Raw genomic sequence first — 15643 nt, forward strand, 5'->3', positions numbered from 1 at the left:
AGGCAGGACGTCTGGCAGACAAAGCCTGCCCCCCACTTCCTGTCTCTCAAGAGCACCTGTGTATGCCATATTTGTGGCCCCTGCTTTCTCAGTCTGAAAAGGGACCACTGCCGGATGCCCAAATTCAGGACATCCTTCAGCAATCACCTATCACAACATTATGCACAAAATATTTTGAAGAGGAAAATATGTGCACATTTTGATAGAGCGGAAGATTCTATTTACCTTTGAGATAACCAAAGACAGCGCTGGCCATTTCCTTTTCAGTGGGTGCATTTAAAAATAACCTCCCACCTTTTAACATCTAGAAGTATGGTTTTTAATATTAAATGTTCAACTTTTATGGAGCTCGTGGAGGTTGAAAAGGGAAATCTTTCTATATTACAGTGTAGACTAAAGAGAGCCTGGAATGACCATCTATATTTTTTATGCTTATTTTCTCTATGTTTTTAGATAAAATTTTGCCTAGACAGTTATTTTTTATTTAGTTTGATGACAACTTATAATTTGCCCATGAAAGTACAAATGTGGCTATTTAGAAAAAAAGATCAAAATAGCCTATCACACAGCCAAATCTCTCCTTAACCCTTCCAAGAAGAAAGGGAAAGATCATGTCTACAGAATGGCCCTCATTAGTATTGGCTTTAAATTGCACAGATATTATTGGTCACCGTGAGAGTGTCCAAAGAGACTTCCAGGTTGCTGCTATATGAAGAATGTGGTGTAAACAAGTGATTAGCATTCACCTGTGCAAATGATTAGACACTACAGGCTAGCGACTTCCTGAAAGGGGCTAGGGTGCATAATGAACTGTCTCATGATGCTGTATTTATTTGCAATCCAGTAACATTGTTCACTATCTTGTTTATAGGTCCCTGGATTTTATGAGTTTTGTTTTCAGTCTTTTTCCCGTGAGTACATGTTGAATTTAGAGTAATATAATCGGTTTTGTAGTTAAGTTATAGAAGAATATTGTCCAGACATTTAAAATGCTGTGAACTCTTGAACTGCTTCCCTGTTCTGAAGAGTCAGTCAAGTGGTGTGTCCTGAACTCTTAAAAATAGAAACTATGGTCATTTTTCAGTAATGTATCTGTGTGCGATCATTCTTTTAGAAACAGTGTTCCAGTGTTTTATTCTGATTAAATAATTCACAGTCACATACAAGAATGCCAGCAGTTAGGAATTCTTAGTTGTAGTGGGTAGCCATTCCAGCTTGGAGCTGGAAGTTCCGACCCCCATTGAGACTCTGGCAACTGTCACGCCTACGAGGCAGGGCGAGGGGAGGTGCCTGGAGACCCGAGAGTTGGATGGGCCAGCACTCTCTCTGTGCGCGCTCTGTATGCCGGGATGTTGAATGGTGAAGGTGGACTGTGCAGAGCTCAGGAGAACACCGCTGGACTGCATTACACCTTCCCCAGACCCTGCAACCTACCTATTACTTAATTTGTGAGTTACACCACTAAATAAATATCCTTTTAACTACGTGGAATGGCCAAAATAATTTCTCCAATATCTGGCACCCAACGTGGGGCGCCATTTGTTGCTGGAGGGCTTCTCTCCAGCTTCCACCAAAACCCACAGTTCCACAATCCACAGCACTAAAAACTAGATAGTTGTAATTTCCTCAATTATGATAAAAGATAAGTTAGATATAAAACCTTAAACTCACAAATATAAGATAGATAGGACATCTTCTTTAATATTGTAACTATAATTCTTGCTCAGTAATTGTTTTGTTATATGTAATTTTACCATGTTAAAGTTAAAACCTTCCTTTTTAAAAAAAAAGAAAAAAGGGGAAGTGCTGTGGATATTGCTCTATATAAATAAAACACTGATGGCCAGTGACCAGGCAGGAAGTAGGTTGCCAGGCAGGAAGTAGGTGGGACAAGGAGAGAGGAGAATTCTGGGAAACAGAAGGCTGAGGAGAGAGACACTGCAGCCACCACCAGAACAAGCAACTTGTAAAGACACCGGTAAGCCACCAGCCACGTGGCAAGGTATAGATTTATAAAAATGGGTTAATTTAAGATAAAAGAACAGTTAGCAAGAAGCCTGCCACGGCCATACAGTTTATAAGTAATATAACTGTCTGAGTGATTATTTTATACGTGGATTGTGGGACTGCGGGGTTTGATGGAAGCTGGAGAGAAGCCCTCCAGCAACACTTAGTACCTTAGATTATTGGATTACTTTCTGGTTTATGTTGGCTCAAACTATCCTGGCATCAATATATTGCTTTGTAGCAGGTGGGAAAGAGGAACCTTGTGGTTGATCTCGAGGTTAGCATCTCTTCCCTACTCATTCCTGGGGCCTAACATGGTGGCTGGCATGTAGAAGGGGCTCAGCCCATGTCTGGCATTGAGTCTGAGATCAAAGTGTAAACATACTCCTCCATCATAGGGACTCTGAGCCTATCCATTGTCCCATGGTTGTCTGGGGATGGGGGTCCTAGCCACCAGCTTACCATTGGAAGGAAAGGAGGTAGAGGACAACAATAAGGGATATAGTAAGTCTTCAGAAGGACCTTTCTGATGCTTAACTGTACCATTACACGTACAAGTGTACTTTTAAGTGGGCATACTTCAAGCAGAATATCTGTTGTTTCATGTGTCCTTTCTACTTGTTATATTGAGGCAAAAAATAAATATAGTTTATTATGTGATCTTAGATTTTACTTTTTCATTTTTTCAGAACCAAAAAAGCCTTAGAATAAGGCAATGTATTCTCCACTGTGGTTTTTTTTTTTTTAAATTGATTTTTAAGGCATTTTCAAAGCTCATAAAGCAATGTGGATTAATCCTAACAAAGAATTTTCGAAGCTGGTTCCCTCAAAGATGCCTTAAAGACATTTCACTGAGCTTCATTCCTATTTTAATATCCACATTCTAAAAGTAAGACTGGATTTTAATGGGCAGAAGACCTGTTTACATTTTGACTCTATTTGACTGGGGGATATAAGGATACAGGAACAAAATACCTTCATTACTTCACCCTTAATCCCTCAAATCCAAGCTGAAGCGACTCATTATCGTCAGTCCCCCCCTCCCCGAGGAAGCCCACGGAGACTTGGCACCCAGTTCTTATTTTCAGCTTGAGTAGCTCAGCATTGTGATTCCACAGTCGCTCTGAAAGAAGCTGTGTTATTTTGCTAGAAAGCAGGAAGATAAGGTCAAATAATGACTCACTCCTTGGGGCTGCAAAATGTCCCGAGGGCCTTGGATTAGCCCAAGTAATACCTTCACAGGGTTCAAGAGGAGGCGAAGTCCCAGAGGGACAAATTAGCTCTGGGAAGAGCAGGCTGCCTCTGTGGGGACCTGGGGCAGGATCAAGTGGCTTCGAGGAACACAGACAGCCTCGAGCCGTGCAGTCCTAGACACTGGAGCGAACCTTCCAGTTGCCGCTCAAACAAAGAGTAAAAAGGAAGAAACGAAGCCCCGGCTAATAACACATCTCACCCACTTCAATGTCTCAGATGCAGTCATTGCAGCTTGCACGCAGTCAGTGTCAACACTGCTAATGAGCTGTTTTATTTTCTCCATCTTACACTAAGCCCTAAAGTACGGTGTTTTTAGATTGCAGCATACCTCAGTATAAGAACTGAATTTTCATCAGCAGTGCTTAATTCTGTTAGGTCTCATGAGGTTTGCAGTTGGATAAGAAACTTTGTATATTCCAGTTGGGGTGGATAGATCGACATGACTCCCACACAAACAAAAACCTGTCCAATGAATGAAATTTGGTGCCAGTCTTTAAAATTTGAATGAATGAAATTTCATTAATTAAGTAATATTAAATTAAGATTTCAGTTTCTCAGTTACACCAGCTACAATGCAAACTCTCATTGGTTACATGTGACCACTGGCTGCCGTCTGGGACAGCAAGGTCTAGAAAGGTAAATGGCATCTGTCAGGACTTGCCGATTCTCCTGTGTCTTCTCGGGTTCATGATTGCCTTTTGATGATCACCTCGAAAAGATGATGTCATGACAAAGGATTCCTGTATAACCAAAGGGCTTTATAGGCAGAAAGGCCTGGAGTACCACCCATGTTTTTCAGAGGAGAGGCCAAGGCTTGTATAAATCTCATTCCTTAAGTTCAAGGCCCTTGTTATGATACCATGCTGTCTCATTTACTGACTGATAAAACTGAATCCATAAATTCGAATGTTCTTAGTTTAAAAATCTAGGCCAGGTTTCATAGCATAGGCCTATAATCCAGAAACCCAGAAGACTGAAGAAAGAGGAGTATGAGTTCAAGACATGCGTAGACTACAGAGAGAACTTTAAGGCCAGCCAGGGCAACTAGTGAAACTTTTCTCAAAATTAAAAAAATAAAAATAAAAAGGTACTAAACAAAGGCTAGTGAGCTGGCCTAGTGGTAGAGTTCTTGGTGAGATGGCTCAGTGGTAGAGTTCTTGCCCAGCATATGCCAGGCTCTGGGTACAATCTCCAGAGCTGTAAAATTAAACGAATCAGTGAGCTCAAGTGCTAGGAGTTGAATGTGGTAGCACATACCTCAAAACCTGTAATCCCAGAACTTGGGAAGCTGAGGCAGGAGGACATGAGTTGCGAGTTAGAGGCCAGGTTTGGCTGCATAGTGAAGCCCTGTCTCAAAGCAGCTGCACCAGTAAGAATCTGCTTCTGTAAAAGAGTGCCTCGGAATGGGCCACTCTACGTTACAGTCGTTTGCTCTGCTCTCAGTCAGCCTCACTGATGTATCTTCCGTCTTCTCCTAATTGCTTGGGCTGAGTTTTATTACTGACTCTCCAAATGGTAGAAAAGTGCAACTTGTGCTTTGTTTCATTTCTATTTCCCATAGTGTTTTAGAGCATGGATTTGTTTAATAATAAACGGCTTCTTATGCCCTCCAAATGTCCTGTTGATTGTTTTTAGCATAAGAACTTCTGCTTGATTTCCGTGCCCCATCTCACACCTGAGTTTGTGCTCATCCAGAACTTTGTGAAGGTCGTCCCGTTCAACAATTGCACCCTGGAGCATGACCTCTATGTGTTTCATCGAGCCGGATTGCTCAGGTAAATGAACTCATATGTTGGGCGACTTCCTGGGAGAATGATAATGTGATGTGCTGGTCTGAATGACAAATGTCCCCCATAGGTTCAGGTATTGGAACACTTGGTCTTCAGGAGCTGGTGCTGTTTGGAGAAGGTTATAGAACCTTTAGAAGGTAGAGACTTGGTAGAGGAAGTATGTCACTGGGGGCAAGTTGGAGAGTTTGTAGCCCTGCCCTAATTCTAGTCTGTACTCTTTCTGCATGTGGTTGAAGATGTTACCTCACAACTTCCTTGCCCCATTTGCCATTGTGGACTCTCCCCTAAGGAACCATAAGTCAAAATTAACTTTTTCTTCTGTAATTTGTTTTTGATCATAGTATTTTATCATAGCAACAAAAAGTAATAATCTGTGTCTGTTCATCCCAGATAAGACATCAACAGCAGACCAAAGAAATGATCTACAAAATCTAGCTTGTGGCAATGAGTTCACATGGGTTATTTACAGGAACATAGGTTAGGAGTTACTCATAGAGACGTGAGTGACTCAGAGGCCATTGCATCACTGAAAAGTCCAGCTAGCATGGGTGATGACTCCAAAGCTGTATTCCTAGAGGTTCTGCCCAGCCTGTAGCTAGCTCTTCCAAAATACCCTCTTCTCTCCCAGCTATTATTCATGGCTTACATAGCCTTGGGAAGGAGCCTTGTGGATCTTCTCCCTTTCTGAGTACCACCTTTGGAGTCCAGTGCATTTCCATAGCTAAATCTTATGCGCTCCCTTTTCTCATGGGGAATAACAACACGCCACTTCTTTCCCAGGATCTTACTTTTCCTTTGCCTTCTTTGAAAACGTTCCCTGAGTCTTGGAAAGGGTGATAGAAATGTCTTACTGTTTTCTTCTATTTATGGTTGAGCAGTGACCCACTATACTTTAGTAACACTCACTTATTCTCAGCTGTTAGAGTCATGGCCATAACTATCACCCACCAAGAAAGAAGTATCTCCTCATGAGAGCAACAGTATTTTATGGGTGTAAGTAGAAATGACAGGCACATCACATCCATTTCATGAAGTAGCAGTTGATTTCCTGTGGGGGCCTATGATCTCTACAGTCATGGGATTTCCCCTGGCTTCCAGTGCCAGACATTAGTCACCTCCTGTAAAGTGGGCTTTAAAGCCAATCAGAAAGCAGTTATTTGTCCCCATAGTAGTGGCGTCACTGTTGTAGATAGTGTAACATGCAGGGTCCAACAGTGAATAGGAATGTTGATGACAGTTCTTCCCCCATCAGCCCGTAGCATCCCTATCAGTCAGGATTCTCTAGAGGAACAGGACTGATGGAAAGGAGATTTATTAGAGTGGTTTACAGGCTGTGGTCCAGCTAGTCCAACAATGGCTGTCTACCAACAGAAAGTCCAAGAATTTAGCAGTTGTTCAGTCCACAAGACTGGATGTCAACAGGTCTGTAGTGTGTGCCAGAATCCCAGAGAAGTAGTCTCTGGAGAAGGAATGGACTTACCAGCAAGAGTGAGGGCAAACAAATGAAGAGAGAGAGAGAGAGAGAGAGAGAGAGAGAGAGAGAGAGAGAGAGAGAGAGAGAGAGAGAGCACACGAGCGAGAGCACTTCCTTTTTCCATAGGCTGCCAGCAGAAGGTGGATCTTTTCACCTCAGAAAATTGGGATTAAAAAGTGAGCCTTCCCACTTCAAATGATTTAATTAAGAAAAAAATCTCTCACAGGGATACCCTTGAGTTTTAGTTAATTCCAAATTTAGTCAAGTTGACAACCAAGAATAGCCATCTCAGTCTGCCCCTTGTCAACTTTACACAAAATCATATCTCCTTATGTGATGCTTAATTTCCAAATGAAAACAATAACCTTGTCATAATATGCCTGACATGATATAACTATCTCTCAAACAACTGTGAATGCATTATAATTTTTAGAATAGGTGAGATGTCCCTTGAGGGACATTCTTTTGGTATCTCAAAGCTTAAATATGACAACCACTGATATTATCTTAATTAATGTTATATTACATGATAAAGAAATCAAGGGGCCGGGCGGCGGTGGTGGTGGTGGTGGTGGTGGTGGTGGTGGTGGTGGTGGTGGTGCACACCTTTAGTCCCAGCACTCGGGAGGCAGAGCCAGGTGGATCTCTGTAAGTTCGAGGCCAGCCTGGTCTACAAAGTAAGTTCCAGGAAAGGCACAAAGCTACACAGAGAAACCCTGTCTCGAGAAAAAAGAAAAAAAAAAAAGAAAAAAAAAGAAATCAAGGAAAGAAAACACAAATATCTGTACAATCACATTTTTAACAAAATATGACAGAAACACTCATGTCACTTATAATTCTCATTTCTGCAACTGGCCAAATGAACTTAGCTGGTATTTATAACTACCTTCTACTTCTCATTCTGTATTTGCTTCACCCTCAGCAGGTCTTGGCTCTTTTCCTGAAGGAGTAACCCATATCTTCATTCCTGAAGGGTCTGTGTCCCTTGTCATCCTGCCCAGATTGGGTTGCTGTAGTCTCCCATTGGTTTTAATCACAGGACATGGCAGCACCAACAGATGCCCTAAAGGATCTCCTGCACTCCAGACAATCTTTCCTACCTTCACTGTGGAGAAACAATACAATTTCCCCTTGGTAATCTGGATCAATCACCCCTCCTAACACTGTTACTCCTTTCTTACCCTGTTGTCATAAGAGCACCAGAAGCCCAAAGTGGCCAGGGGAGAGTCAGAGATTCCAGCTCAATGGAATGTTTGTTGTGGCTCTTGGCAGGAACACTCCCCACTCTGAAACCAAAACTTCTAGGAGAACTTAAGGTCATGGGCACAGGAAGCAAAATTTTTCCTACTGGGTGATAATGGAACTATTTCCTTTTCTACCCTTTGATTCCTGGACCCCTGGCTATGGGAGAAACTGTACCATGTATTGGACACTGATTCAAAGCATATACTGCCTTCTGGAGAACCCTGCAACCCCTCCCCCCATCTTCCAGGTGGCTATCACCCAATTGGCTCTGTAATTGTGTCTTCAAAAGATCATTCCATCTTTCTCTTTCTTTTTCTTTCTTTCTTTCTTTCTTTCTTTCTTTCTTTCTTTCTTTCTTTCTTTCTTTCTTTCTTTCTTTCTTTCTTTTTCTTTCTTTCTTTCTTTTTCTTTCTTTCTTTCTTTTTCTTTCTTTCTTTTTCTTTCTTTCTTTCTTTTTCTTTCTTTCTTTCTTTCTTTCTTTCTTTTTCTTTTTCTTTCTTTCTTTTTCTTTCTTTCTTTCTTTTTCTTTCTTTCTTTTTCTTTCTTTCTTTCTTTCTCTTTCTTTCTTTCTTTCTTTCTTTCTTTCTTTCTTTCTTTCTTTTTTTTTTTGGGTTTTTCGAGACAGGGTTTCTCTGTGTAGCTTTGCGCCTTTCCTGGAACTCACTTGGTAGCCCAGGCTGGCCTCGAACTCACAGAGATCCGCCTGGCTCTGCCTCCCGAGTGCTGGGATTAAAGGCGTGCGCCGCCGCCGCCACCCGGCCTCCATCTTTCTATCAGGCCAGCTGCTTCAGAATGGTGGGAAACATGGTGAGACCAGTGGATTCCATGATTGTGGGCCCACTTCCGCACTTCTCTGTCTGTGAAGTGAGTTCCTTGGTCAGAAGCCGTGTCCGTGGCTTCTGTGTGGAATACCATGCAGAAGGCATTCATGCAAGTCCATGAATGGTGATTTTTGCAGAAGCATTACATGAATGAAAAACAAATCCATAACCAGAATAAGTATCTACTCCAGTATGGACAAAGCATTGTCATTTCCATGGAGGAAGTGGTCCAATGGAGTCAACCTGCTACTAGGTTGCTGGCTGGTCACCCCAGGGAATGGTACCATATCTGAGGCTCAGTGTTGGTCTCTGCTATTGGCAGATCTGGTACTCAGCAGCAGCTGTAGCCAGGTCAACCTTGGTGAGTGAACGTCTATGTTGTGGAGCCTATGCATGACTTGTATCTCTCCCACCTTGGCCATTTTGTTCATGTGTCCATTGGGCAATGACAGGAATGGCTAGGGAAAAAGTCTGACTGTCCACAGAATGGGTCATTCTGTCTACTTGATTACTGAACTCCTTCTCAGCTGAAGTCATCTTTTGATGAGCATTTACATGGGACACAAGTATCTTTATATCCTTTGCCCATTTGGAGATACCTATCCACATACTTCTTTCCCAGATGTCTTTCTCACTAATTTTCCATTCATACTCTTTCCAGATCTCTGACCATCCAGCCAATCCATTGGCTAGAGCCCATAAATCAGTGAACAATTGCACATCTAGCTATTGCTCCTTCCAAAGAAAATGTGTGGCCATGTGTATTGCCTGAAGTTCTGCCCACTGTGAAGATTTCCCTTCACCAGTGTCTTTCAGGGTTGTTCCACAAAGGTGTTGTAATGCTGCAGCTGTCCACTTCTGAGTGGTGCTGAATAATGTGCAGAGCCATCAGTAAACCAGGCTCTGGTCTCCTTTTCCTCAGTCATCTGATCACAAGACACCCCATGAGGCAACAGGTGCATGCTTGGCAGCAGATGGCATTGTAAACGGAGTAGAAACCATAGGCACGTGGGCAGCTTCTTCATGTAACTTGATTGTGCCTTCAGGACCTGATCAAGCCTGATCACATATGTACCACTTCCATTTGATAATGGATTGCTGCTGTGCAGCATCCTACTTGATGGCTTTGTGGGTCAAATAAAACCCAGTTCATGATGGGCAGCTCAGGTCGCATGGTAGTTTGATGGCCTGTTGTCAAATGGTTCCGTTTCCACTCAGGCCCCCAATGGTAGTCCAAGCTGTCTCATGAAGGGGGAATAGTTGTTTGCAGATAATGGTAGAGCTTTGCTCTAAACTCCCTAAGGTCACTTCTTTGATTTACCTGTAGGGGTTTGCCTAATGCTCCAAACAGCATCCCTGTGTGTCACTGACTCAGGTGCCATCAGGTCTGCTGGATTATAATGGTCCAAGTGGTAGAGCAGCTTGCACAGCAGTCTGGACCTGTGAAGGACCTTCTCCTGTTCCAGGCACCACACAAAGCCAGTAGCTTCCCAAGCTACTTGCTCTATGGGCTTGAGTAACACACCCAAGTGAGGAATAGGCCCCTAAACGTGCTTCTCTCTTGGTGGTGAGAGGGGCCGGGTACAATCATTTGTCCTTCACCCTAGACCTCTAAGAATTTCACTGAGGTAGAAGGCCCTTGAATTTTGGTTGGATTTATTTCCCACCCTCTGATGCACATCTGTGTTACCAATGGGTCCAATCTGGTTGCTACCTCCTGCTCACTTGGTCCGATCAGCATAATGTCATCAGTATACTGAATTCATATGATATTTTGTGGAAGAGAGAGATGATCAAGATCTCTTTAAACTAAGTTATGACACAGTGCTGGAGAGTTAATATAAACTGTAAAGGTATACTGCTGGGCCTGCCAGCTGAAAGCAAATTGCTTCTGGTGGTCCTTATGGACAGGTACGAAGAAAAAGGCATTTGCTAGGTCAATGGCTGCGTACTGTGTAACAGGAGATGCGTCAGTCTGTTTAAGAAGGACACCAGATCTGGTACAGCAGCTGCAGCTGGAATTACTACATGACTGAGTTTTCAACAGGTGACTGTCATTCTCTAAAATTCATTTGTCTTCAGCGCTGGCCAGATAGGAGTTAAAAGGAGATGTCGTGGAAAGCACCACCCCCAGATCTTTCAAGTCCTCGATGGTTTCTGATAATTTCTGCTGTTTCTCCCGGGATGCGATACTGTTTTTGATTCACTATTTTCCCTGGCAGAGGTGTCTCTAAAGGCTTCCATTTGGCCTTTCCTCAATGCACAGATCTAGGAACTAATGTGGGAATTCTGCCAAATTCTAAGTGTATCTATCCCAATTATACATTCTGCGACTGGGGAAATAACCACAGGATGAGTTTGGGGACCCACTGGACCTACTGTGAGTCAGACTTCAGCCAAAACTCCATGAATCACCGGACCTCCATAAGCCCCTTCTTTAACTGAAGGGCTGCTATGTTTTTTGGGGGTCTCCGAGAATCAGAATCAATTCAGAACCATATCTAACAGACTCTGGGAAGTCCAATTGTTTCCTTTCCCCCAGTGTTCAGGTACCCTTGTTATATGCCACAGGTCCCTCTGGGGAAGGACTGGAGAAAGGCTAACTGTAAAACTCTTAGGCATTTTATCAAGGCCTTTCCTCAGGGGAACATGACCTTCCCTTCATCTAAGGGGTTCTATGTCTGTAAACCGGTTCATGGGCCAAGATTCCCTTTTTCCATGATACAAGGTAGCCTTTCTTTCATTTGCTTGAGAATTTTTCAGCTTATACAGATCAAACAAAAATGCCCCAGGCTTCTTATCTATTTCATGCCTGGAAACACCATGATTGATTAGCCAGTACCAAAGGTCCAGACGAGTCATACCACTATAAAAATCCCTTTGCCTGTGCTGCCCATTACAGGTCAGGCCATTGCGGACATTGCTTTGTCTCTGCTGCCCGTTACAGTAACTATGATCTCCTTGCCTTTGGCATTCAGTGCTGCCACCCGGCCCCTGCTGCTCTGGGACCCAATTTAACCCACTGCATCAATTCATCCAACTGAGCAGCAGTGTCTCCAACCACAAGGTCCTGCCCAAGGAGAAGGGTCACCACAAAGCTCTGCAACTGTCAGTGCGCCTCTCACCATTTCCTTCTTAGAAGATGAGTGAAGGACGTGTCTTCTGAGCCTTTCCGTTGTGGAGGATTAGGTTTTACACCGTGTACCCACTCTAGTTTTGCCATTTCCTGGAGCCGTAACTTAATCTCTTGGAGGTTGGTTGTTGGTCTGATCTGGCTGCAGGCGAGGCTAGGAGACATGGCACTAGTCAGTTAGGTGTGATTCCAGTTAAAACACACTCTTCCCCACCATAGAGAGGAAGAGGAGGAGGGAAAGGACTCACAAGCACATCACAGGCAGTGTTTGTCTTACGTCTGTCCAGAAGTTCTAGAATGGGGCATATGAGTCTACTCAGCCCAGTGCCTCTGAAAAGCAGCACTGGAGGGGGCAATACAGATAACTTGTTTTTGCTTTCTCATTAATTAACTTTGTGTTTAGAATAGTTTAGGTTTACTGAAAAATTGAGGAGGAGACATACAAAGCCTTCACATAGCTCCCCCTTCACAGTCCCATTATTCTCATTTGGCACCAGAATACTACATTTGTTACAGCTGCCTTGTTATCAACTGAAGTCCATAGTTTGTGTAGGGTCCCAGTTTAGCCTCTGGGATGGTCTGATTGTCAGTCAACGCAATGGGATTTAGAGTTACCTGGGAGACATAACCCTGGGCGTGTCTGTGAGGGCATTTCCAGAGATAATTTTCTGAGGCAAGACGCATGTTAAATGAAGGAACACCATCTCATGGTCTGGGATCCTGAACTGAAGAAAAAGGAGAAAGCCAGTGAGTACCATAGTCATCCTTTTCCAGTTTTTGAGTGTGAACATCTTGTAACCGACTGCATCAGGCTCCCACAGCCCTGTCCTCTTGCCATGAAGGACTGTATCCTCTCTAATGACAAACTAATATAATTTCCTCCTACCTCAAGTCACTTTTGTTAGGTATTTTGTTAAAGCAATGAGGAAAGTAACTAGCATAGTCTTGTGTATTCGGTGGATTTGGGGAAATGTGTAATGGTGCCATCATACTGTCGCACAGACTGGCTTCACTGCCCTAAACCTCTGTACCCTGCCTGTTGTTCCTTCCTTCCCCTTAACACTGGCACACTCTGATCTTTTTACTCACTATAATTTTTTTTTTACCATTTCCAGAAAAGTAGTTTGAATCCTACAATATGTCACCTTGTCAACTTGGCTTCTCTTACTTGGCCATATGCATTTAACCTCCACGTCACTTCATAACTTGGTGACTCGTTTATTTTTAGCACTGAGTAATACGCCAGACACACTACAGTTTATTTTCCTGTTCTCCCACTAAGGAGCATCTTGGCTGTTTCCAAGTTTAGATCATTATGAACAAAGAGGTGAAAGCAGTCACGTGCAGGGTTTTGTGTGTACGTAAGTTTCCACCTTATTTGGCTAAGAGAGAATAGAATTGCTAGTTGCTATGATCACAGTATAATATACCTTTGTACAAAACTGTCAGTCTTTCTCAAAGAGTGACTGTACCTTTTTGCTACAACACCAGCAACTGGTTGCTCTGTGTCCTTGCCAACTTTTGCTGTTCTCGTTATGATTTGGCCCTCCTAGCAGCTCTCTGGTATCAAATCATTGGTGCTGTGAATGTGCAGTTCCCTAGTGATGGATGCCACTGAATGATTTTGTGTTAATGCATTTCAAATGTTCACCCTTCACCCATGTGACCTCTCTGGTGATATTTCTATGTAGATCTTTTTTTTTTTTTTTTGCTTGCTTTTATATAGGTTGCTTATTTCAGTTTGATTTAAAACAAATCATAGACACCTGTTATTTCTGTAATAGAAAATGTTAATTTGGTATTACACTATCAATTAAAGTTCAAAGTTTACACTAACTGGGAGAATACTTTCTGTTAGAAATAAAATGAAGGCCAATTCAGGAAGAGCTTCTGCTATTGATTTTCTCCATAAGCAGGAGGTCTGGCCATAGGCAGGACTTCAAGGTTTGTGTTTTAAGGACCTTTGTTTCTTTCCTTTCTTCTGCTGTGGCCTCTCCTGTTCCATCTGCAATTGGCTCTTATCACATTGGCATGGCTGCAGCATTTTGGGCCGATGTCCAGGTAGCACCATGGCTGGAAGGTACTGGCTAATTGAGTGCTTCCTTTCCCAAAGGCCCACAGTGGAGCTCCTCATTCAGCTAATAGAATATGCAACATCAACTGTGTGCTTTCAGCCAGTTCTAACCCAGGTGCTGGGGAAACGTAATAACCCAAGCAGACAGAAGTCTGGGCCCTCATGAGGTCTGCATTCTAGCCAGAGGAGGAAGACACGGAGAAAGGAAAGAGGTGAACTAGATAGTAGGTACATGATGAGAAAGGAAAGGAGTACAGCAGGTGGGTAAGTACTGGATAGGGAGGAACTGCTAGCTTCACAGGGTGCACAGGAGAGGTGGCCTTGAGCAAGGGCATGATGGCGGCGAGGAGGGAGCCATGTGGGCATGGCGAGGGCACCAGTCTCTGACACATTCTCTATTTATGCCACGGTTTTTGCTTCACTTCTCTTGACATTTGGAATGGATTGCTCCTGCTTTTACGTTGGGCTGCTTTAAATTTCATGACCCCATGTTATGGTCCCCTACCTAATTTCCTCCTCCTTCCCTTGGGAAATTATATTTGTTTCTGTCATCTGCCCTCTGGCCATGCTGGTGAGCACGAACACACATAATTCATCTGATTGTTAGTGATGGCTACCTCTTCTGTCAACAGGCCCCACACCCCATGCTCCCTCTCATTTTTTTCATGGTAACTTCTGGGTCTTTAAATGAGAACTTTTCATTTGTATATTAATCACTAAGTTGTTTCCAAAGGTAGCACTGGGTTTTATGTTGTATAACAGATTGTGTTCTGACATTCCCTGGCTTGCCCATTCTTGCCCATTAGCCTTTCTTCTTGTTCAGTCATTAATGGATGGCACATTTGGTTGAACCAATAGCCCATCCCCTCTTGCTACTTTTCCTTGTTGCGCTTTTCTGAGATCTGACATTTTTCCTTTGTAGGAAGACATGTCAGACTTACTCATCCAACTAATATTTATTGTGCTAGAAACACTTAGCTTCTTGGCTAGGTCGTACGCCATTGTCAACATTACTCGGTAAATAAAGATGGCCCTCAGTGGTCAGCCTCTGGGAGATTCTTCCCTTCAATGTATTTGTTGCATTTGTTTTTCTGTGAGTGGCTCATACATGGTTTGTTGTCATTTTTTTCAATGATGTCACCATTTTACTCCTTTAGGCTCATGTTATCGTGGCCAGTATGTAGTGATATCAAATCTGTCCTTTGTTCCTTGTGCCCTTAATGGGCCTCTTTGAGTAGAATGCAATAAAATGTTTGTTTATTGGGGCCATTGTTTTGTTTGGGGCATGGTTGCTTTCTTGTTTGTGTATGGTTCACATTGAAGTGTTGATGATTGTAGAGTTGTGTGATGATGTTCAGAGAGGCTCATATCACATATTCTTCTTTACATCTTTTGTGTCCCTTGCCTGGCATCAAAATTTCCCAATTTTTTGTGAGATGGTAACTGGAAACACACACAAATCTGTAGTTTCTAAAAGCATTCATTCAGTTTCAAGTTGAAAAGGATATGTGGTAAATCTTTTTACTTTTCATACATCATTTTCTATTTTATTATGGGTATAGTCAGACTGAACACCTCAAATTCTGACCTTTAAGGCTAGAAGCACTTTGCTTTTGTTTTTTGGTTTGTTGTTGTTGTTGTTGTTAAGGAGATAACTAGAACATCTTGTGGTGAAGCAGTTACCAAGACTGAAAAACTTGTAATACCCAAGGAGGGACTAGTTGGCAAGGGCTTCATCCTTTTTTCATGGACTCTGGGAGTTCACAAGTTTGGGCATTTGTGAACCCACCAACTTCACAGCTCTCCAGAGTTTTCTTGAGTGTGAGCAGCAGGAAATATTGGAGA

General features: G+C 42.8%; 1 protein-coding gene across 5 annotated transcripts in view; it reads left to right on the forward strand.

The window, feature by feature from the left end:
- Cfap61 (cilia and flagella associated protein 61) overlaps positions 1-15643 on the forward strand; it is a 302729-nt gene that overhangs the window by 83194 nt on the left and 203892 nt on the right. For all 5 annotated transcript variants that reach the window (XM_076570780.1, XM_076570781.1, XM_076570783.1 and 2 more), the window contains 2 exons: positions 872-911; positions 4897-5036. In XM_076570780.1, the coding sequence (XP_076426895.1) occupies positions 872-911; positions 4897-5036 (180 nt within the window). The remainder of the gene's footprint in view (positions 1-871; positions 912-4896; positions 5037-15643) is intronic.

The sequence above is a fragment of the Peromyscus maniculatus genome, chromosome 4 (assembly GCF_049852395.1).
Source record: "Peromyscus maniculatus bairdii isolate BWxNUB_F1_BW_parent chromosome 4, HU_Pman_BW_mat_3.1, whole genome shotgun sequence".
Lineage (NCBI taxonomy): Eukaryota > Metazoa > Chordata > Mammalia > Rodentia > Cricetidae > Peromyscus > Peromyscus maniculatus.